The sequence below is a fragment of the Urocampus carinirostris genome, chromosome 8 (genome assembly GCF_059441175.1).
Source record: "Urocampus carinirostris isolate Australia breed hairy pipefish chromosome 8, RoL_Ucar_1.0, whole genome shotgun sequence".
Lineage (NCBI taxonomy): Eukaryota > Metazoa > Chordata > Actinopteri > Syngnathiformes > Syngnathidae > Urocampus > Urocampus carinirostris.
Window position 1 is genome coordinate 6,754,150 of NC_142356.1, and position 16,098 is coordinate 6,770,247.

Genomic DNA, 16,098 nt, shown 5'->3' on the forward strand with positions numbered 1-16,098 from the left:
CCAAAGGATAAACTGGACAGTTACTCAAATTATTTGAATTATTTCTTAAGCCACGTTGGTGACCCTTGTATTGGGATTTGAATGAGTACATTTTGCAAAGCAGATGCAAATAAATAATAAAAATAATAAAATGCTCACTACAGGTATGTCACAATAATAGATGGAAGGTTAAATGTGCTTTGATAATCCTGCGAGTGGGAAACCTTCTCCAGTAATTGAACTAAGCCGCGTTAAACCAGTGTGTGGGAACACTAGGAAAAACACCAGACAACAACAGCGGGGACATGATGCAACTTTTCCAGCCGTTTTAAACATCCAAAACATGTTTTGATTCTATTCTTTGCTACTTTGCGCTTCGGTTAACGCTGCTTCACAGATTTTGAATTGAATTGTTTTAATTGTCATTGATACTAACATATAGTGCAATGTGTTCTGCAACAGAAAGCACACAGCACATGCTATCACGGGGGCAGGTCAGGGAGGATCATTGTGTGATGGGTCGGTGTGATTGTGATATGCTGGTGTATGCCGTCAAACAGCTGGGCGTTTTACGGGTACCATGGCGCCCAATTGGCCCCGCCCGTGTGGCACCAGCTGCGGCCCATTGAAAGATTGGCTTTCTGTCTATTTAAGCTCAGTGCTCTCATTTTTCCTTTGTCAGTCCGTCAACGAACTTCTGCCCCGCAAGACGTGGGTTTCGACTCGGTCCTGTTCCTGTTGGTATTTCCTGTCCGGTATTGTTCCTGGTTATTTTGTCCTGTTTAATTTCTGTTTCCAGTTTTGTTTATTTTTATTTGTCTATTTTTGTCCTGTTTATTATTTTCTCCAGTTTTCGTTCCCGTCTAGTACGTCCTGTTTATTTTTGATATCCTGTTTCATTACCTATCCTGTCTGTCCCGTCCTGACCGTTATCGACCCCAGTTGTCTGATATCAACTCTGGGAATTGGTATCGATCTTGTAGCCCTCAGACTGCTGCCTAACGTGCGTGAGTCCCCATTTCCCGTAAAATAAAAGGCTTGTTTGAGTAACGTCACGCGTTTGGGTCCTGATCCGGTTCTGGTTCATGACAGGGCGGGCACACAAATCAATGGGTCCAGCCAAAACAAAGGGCGCCAGTAGGCTTTTAGCGGCTGGTTACATAAAAAAAGAAATCCATCAATTAAATCGGACTTTGAGGAAAGTCATAAGAGCGCAAAGAGATGCTGATCACCAGCGGGTGCTCTGTGGATTGTTATCAGGTCTCGGAGAGAAGGCAGCTATGCTGTAGGTCCAGCACACTGATAAAGCTAGGCTAACCACAATCTCAAGCTACTCCTTCTGAGCCTTTATCTCACTAACGCCAGATCCATTACCCATTGAACGGATGACCGGAAGCTACAACTCGCGGGAAACCGCTTCTTTCAGGAAGGTCGTATTTTAATCAACGCGAAGACCTTGCTCAATCCAAGAAGCCCCGATGCTGGCGTGCAGCCCGCCAGCCGCTCTCTAAATTTGCTTCTGACACTGAAACCGAGGGGTCTCTTGCTGCGTACTTCTTTCTATTCATGAATCTCCTTGTTTGTATTCAACCAACCTCAGCTCTGTAGGGCAGGAAAAGGGCAGAAGCCAGGTTGCCAGTGATGCCGCTAAAGATGTAAATGATGGAGATGCGCACCCAACCGGCAAGCTTCTCCAGGTCTCGCAATATGGTCATCTGAAAGACGACCGATACCACGCAGTGCAGTAACCTAAACACAAACGATAACCAAACTTGAACGTCAAGATATGTGTAACAGAAGTGAGACGAAATAAGCAACTTGAGTGGGGAGGTGCGTACCCAGCATGGAGGAAAAGGGACAACCATAAACGGTAGAATTGATCGGGAACGTCAGGATTTAGGAAGGGAAGCAAGCCGCAGACATCATCCAGACAATGGACCTGCAGAAAGTTAACACATCCATCAAAACACTGACTGAGTGAGTGTCTCTGTTCAGTGACTCACTCCCAGACTCAGTGACTCTTACTCAGTCAATTACGCTTTCACTCAGAGACCACTCGGTGACCCACTCACTTAATCGGGGAATATTCACTCGCTGAGTGACTCAGTAACTCAGTTGTTGAGAGACTCACCAATTCACTCAATGACTAGTTTACTCAGTGACTAGATCACTTGGTTCCTAACTCACTCGGGGTGCCTAACTCACTCGGTGGTTAACTCATTCAGTGACTAATTCACCCAGTGACTAGCTCACCCAGTGGCTAGCTCACCCAGTGACTAACTCACCCAGTGACTAACTCACTCAGTGACTAAATCAGATAGTGGCTCGCTCTCTCACTCACTCAGTTTATCAGTGACTCACTCACTCTCCACTCATTCGCTCCATCAATGACTCACTCAGTCACTCACTCTCCGCTCATTCGCTTAATCAATGACTCACTCACTCAATCAATGACTCACTCACTCTCCGCTCACTCACTCACTTGCTCCATCAGTGTCTCAATCACTCACTCACTCAGTTTATCAGTGACTCACTCACTCTCCACTCATTCGCTTAATCAATGACTTACTCAGTCACTTACTCACTCACTCACTCTCCGCTCACTCACTCACTCTCCGCTCACTCACTCACTCACTCAGTTTATCAGTGACTCACTCACTCTCCACTCATTCGCTCAATCAATGACTCACTCAGTCACTGCTCAATCAATGACTCACTTACTCACTCACTCATTCACTCAATCAATGACTCACTCACTCTCCGCTCGCTCGCTCGCTCACTCACTCACTCACTCACTCACTCCATCAGTGTCTTGCTCACTCACTCACTCACTCAGTTTATCAGTGACTCACTCACTCTCCACTCATTCGCTCAATCAATGACTCACTCACTTACTCTCCGCTCATTCGCTCAATCAATGACTCACTCACTCACTCTCCGCTCATTCGCTCAATCAATGACTCACTCACTCACTCACTCACTCACTCACTCACTCATTCGCTCAATCAATGACTCACTCACTTACTCTCCGCTCATTCGCTCAATCAATGACTCACTCACTTACTCTCCGCTCATTCGCTCAATCAATGACTCACTCACTCACTCTCCGCTCATTTGCTCAATCAATGACTCACTCACTCACTCTCCGCTCATTCGCTCAATCAATGACTCACTCACTCACTCACTCACTCACTCACTCACTCAATGACTCACTCACTTGCTCCATCAGTGTCTCACTCACTCACTCAGTTTATCAGTGACTCACTCACTCTCCACTCATTCGCTCAATCAATGACTCACTCACTCACTCACTCACTCACTCACTCACTCACTCACTCACTCACTCACTCACTCACTCACTCACTCAATCAATGACTCACTCACTCACTCTCCACTCATTCGCTCAATCAATGACTCACTCAGTCACTCACTCTCCGCTCATTCGCTCAATCAATGACTCACTCACTCACTCTACCTGTGAGCAAAGGTTTGCATCTTCATGAAAGTAGCCATGCATGAAAGAGCAATACTCCCTGGTGGTGATCTCACACCTACAAAAGAACACATTTAGTCAAGCTGGTCCAAAACATCTCCCGTCCAAACAACATCCACCATGGTCCTCCAAAAGCATCTCACCTGCCCTTGGTGCCGATGCAGCAAGGTCTACCTTTGATGTTACAGTCCATGTGTCTGTAGCCCGTATGGTTCCACTTTTTAGGGTATGTACACACCTGCCCCAAAAATAATTCACGGATTGAAAATGTGTAGGACTTGGACCTAAAACAGAATTTTTTTACCGGCCACTGAGTGATGTCATCTGGCCACGTGTGAGGCTTGAGAGAAGCCGGCTCTTCACATATTCTTGGAAGCAAACCACAATCAAAGATGTTAAAAATCCAAGGGTAACAAGGTAAATCAATGAAGCGCTCACCTGGGATCCTGGTGACAGACAGAACCAGAAGATCTGCTGATGTTGTCCACAAGCTCACTGTTCCATTTAATAAAAGTGGCCAACGTCTCCTGTAAGGATAGTTTCTTTAAGGATCCATCTTTAATCACAAAACCATGCAGATAATGTAGAAGAGAAATTTCAGGCAATAAAAAAACATGTCTATATCCTGCATCGTCTTCTTTCATGTTTTGACCAGTGCTAGTGTATGTTCTTCCTCCACTCATGTTTTGTTCAGTGGGAATTAGTTTTGTGTTTCAACATATCCCACAATGTCTGTCTCATGTTTAGTTCGGTTCAAGCTAGTTAGTGTTTCAACGTTTCCTGGGTTTTCTAGCTTTCATGTTTAATTAGTCCAAGCTAATTTGTGCGCCATCATATAACCGGTGTCTGAAACAACCTCTGCCCAGACGCCCGGGGCGTGCACCTTTTATGTCTGGCATACAATCAAAAGTTTGCTTTATTCCGATTTCGAAATCTTCGTTCGGTTTGAAAACTTCGGAATTTCGGTTCATTAGGCAACTTGCATACTCGGGAGCCAATCAGAAGCCTGCATCGAATAACTTTGTGCTTCCGGACTCTCCCGAGCGATATAAGGTTGTGGATTTGCATATCATTTTCCAAAGTAGACAGACAACACAAGAAAAATGGATAAGTGGTTAGGAATCAAGCCAAAATCTCCCCACAGGAAAGATTCAAAAGAAGCTAACAAAATTTATGACGCTACGAAAAGTAAACGTACATTAAAAGCATAGTGGAAAGAGGAGTTCACGTGGCTTGTAGCAGACAACGCAACGCAAACATTGCACGAATGAAGATGAGTAAATACAGGTACATGCTGATGGCAGATGGAAAACATATAAATGCAATGAATGTTATAAGTAGATTTATCCGTCCATCCATTATCTGCACCGCTTATCCTTGGTAGGGTCGCGGGGGTGCTGGAGCCCATCTCAGCTATCTTCGGGCAGTGGGCAGTGGACAGTGGACACCCTGAAACTGGTTGCCAGCCAGTTGCAGGGCACAGAGGGACAGACAATTCGCTCGCTTATTCACACCTAGGGACAATTTGGACCGGCCAAATAACCTGACATGCATGTTTTTGAATGTGGGAGTGCCCGGAGGAAACCCACGCAAGCACGGGGAGAACATGCAAACTCCACCAAGGAGGTTCGGTTTCATGACCTCAGAACTGTGCCGCACACGCGCTAACCACTGCGCCGCCGTGCTGCCAGTTTCAAGCACTTCACCCAAAATACAACAATATAATAAAAGTTTTTTCAAGGATTGCAAGCACCCATACGAACCCTGAACTTATCACGCACCGTTAGAGGTAAGATCGGGCCCAAAAAAAGCACCCGAACCCGACGCAGGCCCGGGGGGTATTAAACCCGACCCGGACCCGGCCCGACTAATTAACTGGATTTGCTGGCCCGGCCCGAGGGGGCCCGAAATTACATATTTTATTTATAAGGAGGGGTGATTTATGATAACAAATTAAACTCTGCCTTTTGTTACAACATCTAGGCCTAAGTTAAATAAAACTGTATAAACATTTACATCTTTTATATTTCTGTGTCTGCACTGCAATCTGTCATTGACGGTTTTTTTTTTGAGGTAGCGAAAACATTTAAAGGCGTCCGTCATTTTGACGACTTGATCATTGGGCCATAATCCACAGCAGCAGTAGTAGTACGCCTTTAAGATTTTAGCGCAGCACTTTCATTGAGAGGGGATGTTGACGTGTTGTGCCGACTCCTATGCAAATCCCCCCCCCCCCCCTGATCGTATTCTATATAAAACGCTTATTAAAACAATAAAGCGAGCTAATTATAATCATTGGGAGATCCTAGTCTATATAACGCGTTTATTTAAACAATAAAGCGCGATCGTATTCTACAGATTGCGTTTTTTAACGCGGATGAAAATCTCACCAACGTCAATGTACGCTTCCGACAAAAGCGATCGTATTCTATATAATACGCTTTAAAACAAAATAAAGCGAGCTAATTATAATCATTGGGAGATCGCGTTTATTTAAACAATAAAGCGCGATCGTATTTTACAAAATGCATTTTTTTAACGCGGATGGAAAAGTCACCAACGTCACTGTACGCTATGATTTCCGCAACCACAACTAATTGTACACAAATAATATTCATTTGATTTACTATAATATCCGTACGTAATGTCTTTTTTATTGTGAATGAAACCCTGGTTGCATTGGATCCCGCGGTGTAAACAAATTGTTGTTTTTTTCATTTAAAATCGGAGGGGGGGAGGAATTTCCATAGGAGTCGGAAAAATAGCGATTACAGCTCCTTCTCCGTTTTATCCAAATTATTTATTTTATAACAAGTATTCCTTGGTCTAGTATCCATACATAGTTTAAGTATATATTTTTAATGAACATTTAACACATTATTAATTAATTAAAAAAAAAAAAAAAAAAAAAAAAAAAAAAAAAAAAAAAAAGCAGGACCGAACCCGACCCGACCCGACCGTATGACTGACATTTCAGGGCCCGACCCGGCCCGAAATTGCCTCGGGTTCGGGTTCGGGTTCGGGCTCGGGCCATAAATCTTACCTCTACGCACCGTCCTCTTTTCATGTTTAGTTCAGTGCAAGCCGGTGGGTGTTTCACCATATCCTGCATCTTTTTCCTTTTTGGTTTTGTTCAGTTAGATTTAGTTAGGTTTATAACATTATGAATCAGGGATTTTAGTACCGTATTTTCCGCACTATAAGGCGCACCTAAAAGCCTTTATTTTTTTCAAAAGCTGACCATGCGCCTTATAATACAGTGTGCCTTATTTATGGATCAATATTAAGTCGCAAAGTCTTGCAACTAATGCAACAGCCGCCGACTAGATTTCCCCCCGAACGTGAAGTAGTCCGCGGTGTATGCTGAGATTTATTTACCGGCGTTTCATTGGCTAACCAATGTGTCAATCATCATTTGAATCGATCACTATTGGCTAAAGTTATTCGGAGGTCAAGGGGCGGATCCTTTTTATCATTTACAGGCTGGCATAGGCTTAAGCGGCAAAACAAAGCCTGCAATTGGCCGAAAAAGATTAATGTGAATAGCACGTGGTTGATGGCATAGAGTAAGCATTTTTTACTATTCTGTATTTGTAAATATTTTATTCTCCTGGATTTACTACACTCACGGATATAAGAGGACCATGGCTGCACATTATTATTGAACACAAAGACTTCGGTGAGCTACTCCGGCTATTAATTTTCCCTTGAATCTTGTTTCAGACTGAACTCGATGTTTCTGTGATAAGCGGTGCAGATAATGGATGGAATGGAGTGTCTATTTTTAAATTAAACTCAATTCCAAGTGTTTATTGTCATATGCACAGTAAAGTTGCGAGCGAAAAAGAAAATCAATCAATAAAAAAAAAAAATAGAAACTAAGGAATGGTTGGCATTTCTTGAATCCCAAGACTTTAACCTTCCGAATGATGGAACGATGCATTTGAGTGACATCGTACGGACACCGCATCCGCACGTGTTCTCAACACATATTTGCATCTTTGCAAGCTTTGGGAATGTTAAGGGGGTAATAAGTTGGACTGAACTATCTGACTGTTTTGTCGACGTTCCTATTGTAGCGCCTTATAATCCGGTGCGTCTTATGTATGTCAAATATAGGACCAAAAATTATTTTTTCGGGGTGCGCCCTATAACCCGGTGCGCCTTATAGTGCGGAAAATACGGTACTTATTGTACATTGAATGTTTTAATATAGCACTTTTTAAGTTGAGTTTTGGTGTCCGAAAAGTGCTAATCCAATACCTTTTCATTTGACTTGGGAAAGAATGTGTGTCAATGAGTATTGTGAAAAGATTACAATTTGAAAGAATTAAACACGCACGTGCCAGAATAAGCCCGCCACGTGCTAACACTATTTGAAGCCATAAAGTTTGAGACGGATGCGTGAACGACATACCGAGCAATCGGTCTGGAGAGTCTGCACGCATCCCGAATTGTCGTTCTGAACGCAGCAGCCTGACTCCTTCTCCAGATCTTTGGCCTTCTGGATCAGGTGGACTATTTGCTTATCCTGACGGATGCACGGGGAGAATTTGGCGCCCAAATGAATCAGGTCATCCTGAAAGAAGAGGAAAATGAGGATTTTTTAAATATTTAGTTATTTTAATATATTTTTAAACATAATATTGTAATTCATGATTATACCAAACAATATTGAATCATTATAAAATACAAAACATAAGTTATGTTTTTGTTACTACTAGCAGATCTACTATAGGCTAATATGGGCTATGGACGTGAATACAAGGAACTTCCAACAGGGCAGAAATACTTTTATGTGGATTTTTTTGATCATATTGAAGGTTTACAGGCAAATGTGACAAAGCGTTACCTTTACATAGTATTGATGCTCTTTTTTTTCCTAATTTGGATGGTTTCACTTCAGCCTCTATTCTAGCCATAAAAAAACGATGTTGTTTAAAACACGTAACTTAAAAAAATCTAATAATAAATTCATATGCTCTAGGTCATTTTTACTATTTCGGATTATAGCAAATGAGTTTTATGTGTCATTGACGCACAATCGTTCCGATTCCTGGCTTCTCCGTGTTATATGTCAAAGTGTCCTTGGGCAAGACACTGAATCCCTAATGCCCCCGATAAGCAGGGAGGCGCCTTGCACGGCTGACTCCCTATTGGTGTGTGAGTCTGTGTGTGAATGGGTAAGTGTGAAGCACATTGTAAAGCGCTTTGGGGGGGTCCTCATTGACTTGAAAAGCGCTATATAAATGCAGACCATTAGACCATTGTTTTACAATTAGTATATGAAAATAAATAAAAATTATAATTATTATTATATTACCAAAATAGAAATAATATTTATGACATTGGGCCCATTTACAGTCTAGGTCATTTATATACATTTTTTATATTACAATTATCATTATATTCAAATAAAACAAATCCACCCATCCATTTATGCCACCACTTATGCTCACCAGAGCAGGAAAAATAAAATAAATGAATAATTGAAAAAAATATTTTGAGTTCATCTTCAGTCTGGGTTAATAGGATACAGACTTACTGATCTCGGACCGATCCAAAAGTTCTGTTGTTGGATGTACTTGACACTCTCGTAGATGCCTTTATTCTTCAACACCTATAGAGGGCGACAGAGGGTTGCATGAAAACCATCAGGCAAAATAGCACAAGAGCTCACGACTGAAGTTTCAATAAAAAGTGACAGAAATTTGAACACCGTGACAAGAAAAGAAAATTAGAATATTCACTTACTAGGTCTGTTTTTGAATGCTGTGCAAACCCCACAGGGGCAAAACCATAAGTACAGCAGGCGAGTAACGTGATGACAATATGGACAAAGGTGATCCAGTAGGTAAAGTAAGGCCTGAAATGAGAAATGTCAAGTCATGGTTATTTGTGACGCCCTTATTCACAAGGAGTCTCAAAGAGCTGCAAAGACCACAGACTATTGCAAACTAAGGACTATTATGACACCATCCCCTGATCTAAAACCTACATGAGGGCAAGGAAAAACTCAAAAACATGTCAAATCAAGTCAAGTCGTGCTTATTTGTTTGGCCCATAATCACAAGGAGTCTCAAAGGGCTACACACACCACAGACTATTATGACACCATCCCCTGATCTAAAAGCTACATGAGGGCAAGAAAAAACTCAAAAACCCAAAAACTCCAAAAAGAAATGATGACTTTAAACATTAAAATTAAACATACGTCCCCCCACACAATTTTACTTGGTGTTAGATTTCTTTGCCAAGCCCCAGTTATTATAATTTCCTTGATTATCACGCTAATCAGTTACATAACCCATCTGTAATATTAATTTGCAAAATAAACGTTGTTTTGACTAAACTCTTTCTCATAATGCTCCATTAAAACGTTGCACAAGGTGGCACTGTAAGTAAATATAATGCGATGAGCAGATAAAATCAAATGCCTTATTCCTCATCATCTACAATCATAATAGCCTATCGCTTAAGTTAAGGCGCTCTCACCGCCGCGATCCGGCTTCAATTCCCATTGCATTTAATGTTGAAGCAAATCAGGTCAGTCGACTGATCATTCATCCCTCAATTCTGATGATATACAAGTAAAGCGACAGTATAATACGCACCAAAACTTTGATTTTTTTTCGGGAGGGAGTGAAAAAAATGTGTGTTAATGGTGACCAATACCACCTGCGAAAAGTGAAAATTGTAAACTATTGTAAACGTTGGTTCGCTCCTTCATGAGAGGTAAACTATTTCATCAACAAAAATCCAGTAAAGGCTTCTCGCACCACAGAGGAACGCTTCGGCAGCTAGGATCAAGCCTATTGGCCAGCCCCCTTGGACTTGAGATCTTCGATTGGCCAATTCATATCATAGGGTCTTTCATACTGTACTGTAATCGGACACCTGTTCTGCATTCCGCTGTATCTCACTGAAAAGAGTTTGTGTCCCACTCTCTTTGTCATGCTGCCTAAATGATGAAACCTGAAATTCAAACTGACCGTGAATTTCTGTGAAAATTGCAAGGAGTGTTGCCCCCTTTTTTTTGTCAGGCTTCATTAGAGCGGAATTTTAGGATAAACAGTATTTAACTTTCTTTTTTGGCACGCATTCATTGAAGCAGACTTGCCGACAGAGAGGGAAACAGTATGCATTTTAAATCAGTAGATGTTTTAAGACTGATTGACGAGAGAGAGAGAGAAAGAGAGTGAGAGATCGAGAGAGATCGAGAGAGAGAGAGAGATAAAGATCGAGAGACCGGAAGATCAAGAGACAGAGAGATCGAGATCGAGAGGGAGAGAGATATCGAGATCGAGAGAGATCGAGATTGAGAGAAAACACAGGTTTCATCATTTAGGCGGCATGACGAAGAGAGTGGGACACAAACTCTTCAGTGAGATACAGAGGAATGCAGAACAGGTGTCCGGTTACAGTACAGTACGAAAGGCGCTATGATATGAATTGGCCAATCGAAGATTTCAAGTCAAAGGGGGCTGGCCAATACGATTGATCCTAGCTGCCGAAACGTTCCTCTGTGGTGCGAGAAGCATTCGCTGGATTTTTGTTGATGAAATAGTTTCATGAAGGAGCGAACCAACGATAACTGAAGCGCAAAGTCGTGAGGGGTCTCAATAAAAAAAATCCATAAATGACAAAAAATAAGGATTTTCTTTTTCTGTGCAGCCCGATGGTTGCCAACCACTGTGCTATATGATAGAATCGATTATCAGTAAAAAAAAAAACCAAACAGCAATGCACAGGGGATGCGAAAATCAAACCGTGAAATGGTGAGGGAATACTGTCAATCCAAAGTGAACGTGAATTTCTTACCTATGGCTGTGGAAGTCATCCAACTGCTTCTGGATGTTGCTGCTAATGCTGCGTCGGTAGTGGCGGTTGAGCCACTTTCCCACAACGCCCATCCCGTAATGGCGCTTTTTATTGTCGAAAGCAAAGTGCTTGACTTGGGAAGCGATGCGACGGCCTCGCCGAGGGTGACGTTTTTCCTGCACTGCTGTCGGAGTGCGGGGCGTTCGAGATACGTCCTTACTGGGGAATGGGCTGGAGCCGACATGGAAAATAAAGGGAATAATATTACAATAATCAGTAGAATACAGTCGTATCTAAAAGTATGTGAACATTTTTCAATTTGCAGCAGGCATACAGAAAATGTTTGGTTGAAGTTATTGGCACCAAAGAGGAGACACAAAATATTAAATGTGACGATTAACTTACTTATTCCTCTCCCTTCTGTCTGTGTCTGCATGCTAAAGTCATTAAAATACAGAAAAGTACAAATGTTTGGGTGGCTTTAGTTCAAGCAGACACTCTTTTTTTCATCGGTGTGATTTTGGATGGGTCATTTACTTATTCCTCCCCCTTATGTCATGTTTACATGCTACCCTCATTGAGTATGGAAAACTAAATAGAGTTGGGTGGTTTCAGTTAGAGTAGAAACTGTGTTTTCATTTGTTTGATTTCGGACAGCTCAGTTACTTATTCCTCTCATTTCTGTCATTGTCTTTAATGCTATTCTCTTTAAAATCTGAAAACATATAAATGTTTGGGTGGCTTTAGTTCAAGCCGACACTCTTTTTTCATCCGTGTGATTTTGGATGGGTCATTTACTTATTCCTCTCCCTTATGTCATCTTTGCATGCTATCTTCATGAAGTATGGAAAACTAAAAGGAGTCGGGTGGTTTCAGTTAGAGTCGAAACAGTGTTTTCATTTGTGTGATTTCGGACAGCTCAGTTACTTATTCCTCTCATTTCTGTCATTGTTTTAATGCTATTCTCTTTAATATATGAAAACATATAAATGTTTGGGTGGCTTTAGTTCAAGCCGACACTCTTTTTTCATCCGTGTGATTTTGGATGGGTAATTTACTTATTCCTCTCCCTTATGTCATGTTTGCATGCTATCTTCATGAAGTATGGAAAACTAAAAAGAGTTGGGTGGTTTTAGTTAGAGTAGAAACTGTGTTTTCATTTGTTTGATTTCGGACAGCTCAGTTACTTATTCCTCTCAATTTTGTCATTGTTTTTAATGCTATTCTCTTTAAAATACAAAAACATACATTTTTGGGTGGTTTTAGTTCAAGCAGACACTCTTTTTTTCATCGGTGTGATTTTGGATGGGTCATTTACTTATTCCTCCCCCTTATGTCATGTTTGCATGCTACCCTCATTGAGTATGGAAAACTAAAAGGAGTCGGGTGGTTTCAGTTAGAGTCGAAACCGTGTTTTCATTTGTGTGATTTCGGACAGCTCAGTTACTTATTCCTCTCATTTCTGTCATCGTTTTAATGCTATTCTCTTTAAAATCTGAAAACATATAAATGTTTGGGTGGCTTTAGTTCAAGCAGAAACTCTTTTTTCATCTGTGTGATTTGGGATGGGTCATTTACTTATTCCTCCTCCTTATGTCATGTTTGCATGCTATCCTCATTAAGTATGGAAAACTAAAAAGAGTGGGGTGGTTTCAGTTAGAGTAGAAACCGTGTTTTATTTGTGTGATTTCGGACAGCTCAGTTACTTATTCCTCTAATTTCTGTCATTGTCTTTAATGCTATTCTCTTTAAAATATGAAAACACATACATGTTTGGGTGGTTTTAGTTCAAGCAGACACTCTTTTTTTCATCGGTGTGATTTTGGATGGGTCATTTACTTATTCCTCCCCCTTATGTCATGTTTGCATGCTACCCTCATTGAGTATGGAAAACTAAATAGAGTTGTGTGGTTTCAGTTAGAGTAGAAACTGTGTTTTCATTTGTTTGATTTCGGACAGCTCAGTTACTTATTCCTCTCAATTTTGTCATTGTTTTTAATGCTATTCTCTTTAAAATACAAAAACATACATTTTTGGGTGGTTTTAGTTCAAGCACTCTTTTTTCATCTGTGTGATTTTGGATGGGTCATTTACTTATTCCTCTCCCTTATGTCATCTTTGCATGCTATCTTCATGAAGTATGGAAAACTAAATAGAGTTGGGTGGTTTCAGTTAGAGTAGAAACTGTTTTTTCATTTGTTTGATTTCGGACAGCTCAGTTACTTATTCCTCTCATTTCTGTCATCGTTTTAATGCTATTCTCTTTAAAATCTGAAAACATATAAATGTTTGGGTGGCTTTAGTTCAAGCAGAAACTCCTTTTTCATCTGTGTGATTTGGGATGGGTCATTTACTTATTCCTCCCCCTTATGTCATGTTTGCATGCTATCCTCATTAAGTATGGAAAACTAAAAAGAGTTGGGTGGTTTCAGTTAGAGTAGAAACTGTGTTTTCATTTGTTTGATTTCGGACAGCTCAGTTACTTATTCCTCTCAATTTTGTCATTGTTTTTAATGCTATTCTCTTTAAAATACAAAAACATACATTTTTGGGTGGTTTTAGTTCAAGCACTCTTTTTTCATCTGTGTGATTTTGGATGGGTCATTTACTTATTCCTCCCCCTTATGTCATGTTTGCATGCTACCCTCATTGAGTATGGAAAACTAAAAGGAGTCGGGTGGTTTCAGTTAGAGTCGAAACCGTGTTTTCATTTGTGTGATTTCGGACAGCTCAGTTACTTATTCCTCTCATTTCTGTCATCGTTTTAATGCTATTCTCTTTAAAATCTGAAAACATAAATGTTTGGGTGGCTTTAGTTCAAGCAGACACTCTTTTTTCATCCGTGTGATTTTGGATGGGTCATTTACTTATTCCTCTCCCTTATGTCATCTTTGCATGCTATCTTCATGAAGTATGGAAAACTAAATAGAGTTGGGTGGTTTCAGTTAGAGTCGAAACAGTGTTTTCATTTGTGTGATTTCGGACAGCTCAGTTACTTATTCCTCTCATTTCTGTCATTGTTTTAATGCTATTCTCTTTAATATATGAAAACATATAAATGTTTGGGTGGCTTTAGTTCAAGCCGACACTCTTTTTTCATCCGTGTGATTTTGGATGGGTCATTTACTTATTCCTCTCCCTTATGTCATGTTTGCATGCTATCTTCATGAAGTATGGAAAACTAAAAAGAGTTGGGTGGTTTCAGTTAGAGTAGAAACTGTGTTTTCATTTGTTTGATTTCGGACAGCTCAGTTACTTATTCCTCTCAATTTTGTCATTGTTTTTAATGCTATTCTCTTTAAAATACAAAAACATACATTTTTGGGTGGTTTTAGTTCAAGCACTCTTTTTTCATCTGTGTGATTTTGGATGGGTCATTTACTTATTCCTCCCCCTTATGTCATGTTTGCATGCTACCCTCATTGAGTATGGAAAACTAAAAGGAGTCGGGTGGTTTCAGTTAGAGTCGAAACCGTGTTTTCATTTGTGTGATTTCGGACAGCTCAGTTACTTATTCCTCTCATTTCTGTCGTCGTTTTAATGCTATTCTCTTTAAAATCTGAAAACATAAATGTTTGGGTGGCTTTAGTTCAAGCAGACACTCTTTTCATCCGTGTGATTTTGGATGGGTCATTTACTTATTCCTCTCCCTTATGTCATCTTTGCACGCTATCTTCATGAAGTATGGAAAACTAAATAGAGTTGGGTGGTTTCAGTTAGAGTAGAAACTGTGTTTTCATTTGTTTGATTTCGGACAGCTCAGTTACTTATTCCTCTCCTTTCTGTCATTGTCTTTAATGCTATTCTCTTTAAAATATGAAAACACATAAATGTTTGGGTGGTTTTAGTTCAAGCAGACACATTTTTTCATCTGTGTGATTTTGGATGGGTCATTTACTTATTCCTCTCTCTATGTCATTGTTTCATGCTATCCTCATTAGAATATTACATTTTATAAAGGATTTGATGTTTTTAGCTGAGATTTCACAAAGATCAGATCACATTTGATTATTTTTTTTATACAGAAATATAAGACATCCCCAAAAGGTTCCAATACTTTTTTCAGACCACTGTATGTTAAGGTTACCGAACACAAAATGTCAGGGTTTTGTGACAGGAAAAATAAAACTGATAAATCATTTCAAAACCATCAAAACAGCCTAAAAGGCATACAAGAACGTCTAAATTTTATGTAGATTTCATTTTTTTAAAAGTGGGTATGTGCTTAATAAATTCGAATGGGATTCACAAATTCTGAACCTCAACCCCAATCTGTGGTTATTAAAAAGGTCTGGACTCTTTAGCGAATATATTATCACAGCTGAAGAAATTAAAAGTCACATCGATTTTGTTAAATTTGTTTGAAATAATCCACCATCAATTTAAAAAAAAATAACGATCTAAACCACAGGTGTCAAACAGGCGGCCCGCGGGCCAGATCAGGGCCGCTAAGGAATTGAATCCGGCCCGCGAGACAACACTCAGAGAAGCGCAAGAGAAAAACAAGCTGCAGGTTGAAATATGTCAACTTGATGTTGCCAAAGCCAGGTGCCTCGAACAAAGACACTGAACTTGTATTTATTTCTCTCTCTCTCTCTCTCTCTCTCTCTCTCTCTTTTCCACCCCTTTTCTCCCACTCTCCGTCTCTTTCACTCTCTGTGTATCTCTTTTTCTCTTCCTTTGTTGCTCTTTCTCTGTGTCTTTTTGACTTCATTTGCTCTAACTTCCTTTTTTCCTTTTCTCTCTTTTCTCTTTCTCTCTTCCTACCCGTTGCGCTTTCTTTTCTCTTTTCTCTCCTTCTGTCT

The 16,098-nt window shown here is 40.4% G+C and overlaps 1 protein-coding gene across 3 annotated transcripts in view; it reads right to left on the minus strand.

Moving 5' to 3' along the window:
- LOC148360583 (inactive rhomboid protein 2-like) overlaps positions 1-16,098 on the minus strand; it is a 59,114-nt gene that overhangs the window by 10,755 nt on the left and 32,261 nt on the right. For all 3 annotated transcript variants that reach the window (XM_088341453.1, XM_088341452.1, XM_088341451.1), the window contains exons 8-17: positions 11,294-11,524; positions 9,227-9,338; positions 9,018-9,092; positions 7,890-8,051; positions 3,911-3,999; positions 3,777-3,840; positions 3,616-3,710; positions 3,455-3,530; positions 1,818-1,918; positions 1,575-1,728 (exon numbers count right to left, since the gene is read on the minus strand). In XM_088341453.1, the coding sequence (XP_088197579.1) occupies positions 1,575-1,728; positions 1,818-1,918; positions 3,455-3,530; positions 3,616-3,710; positions 3,777-3,840; positions 3,911-3,999; positions 7,890-8,051; positions 9,018-9,092; positions 9,227-9,338; positions 11,294-11,524 (1,159 nt within the window). The remainder of the gene's footprint in view (positions 1-1,574; positions 1,729-1,817; positions 1,919-3,454; positions 3,531-3,615; positions 3,711-3,776; positions 3,841-3,910; positions 4,000-7,889; positions 8,052-9,017; positions 9,093-9,226; positions 9,339-11,293; positions 11,525-16,098) is intronic.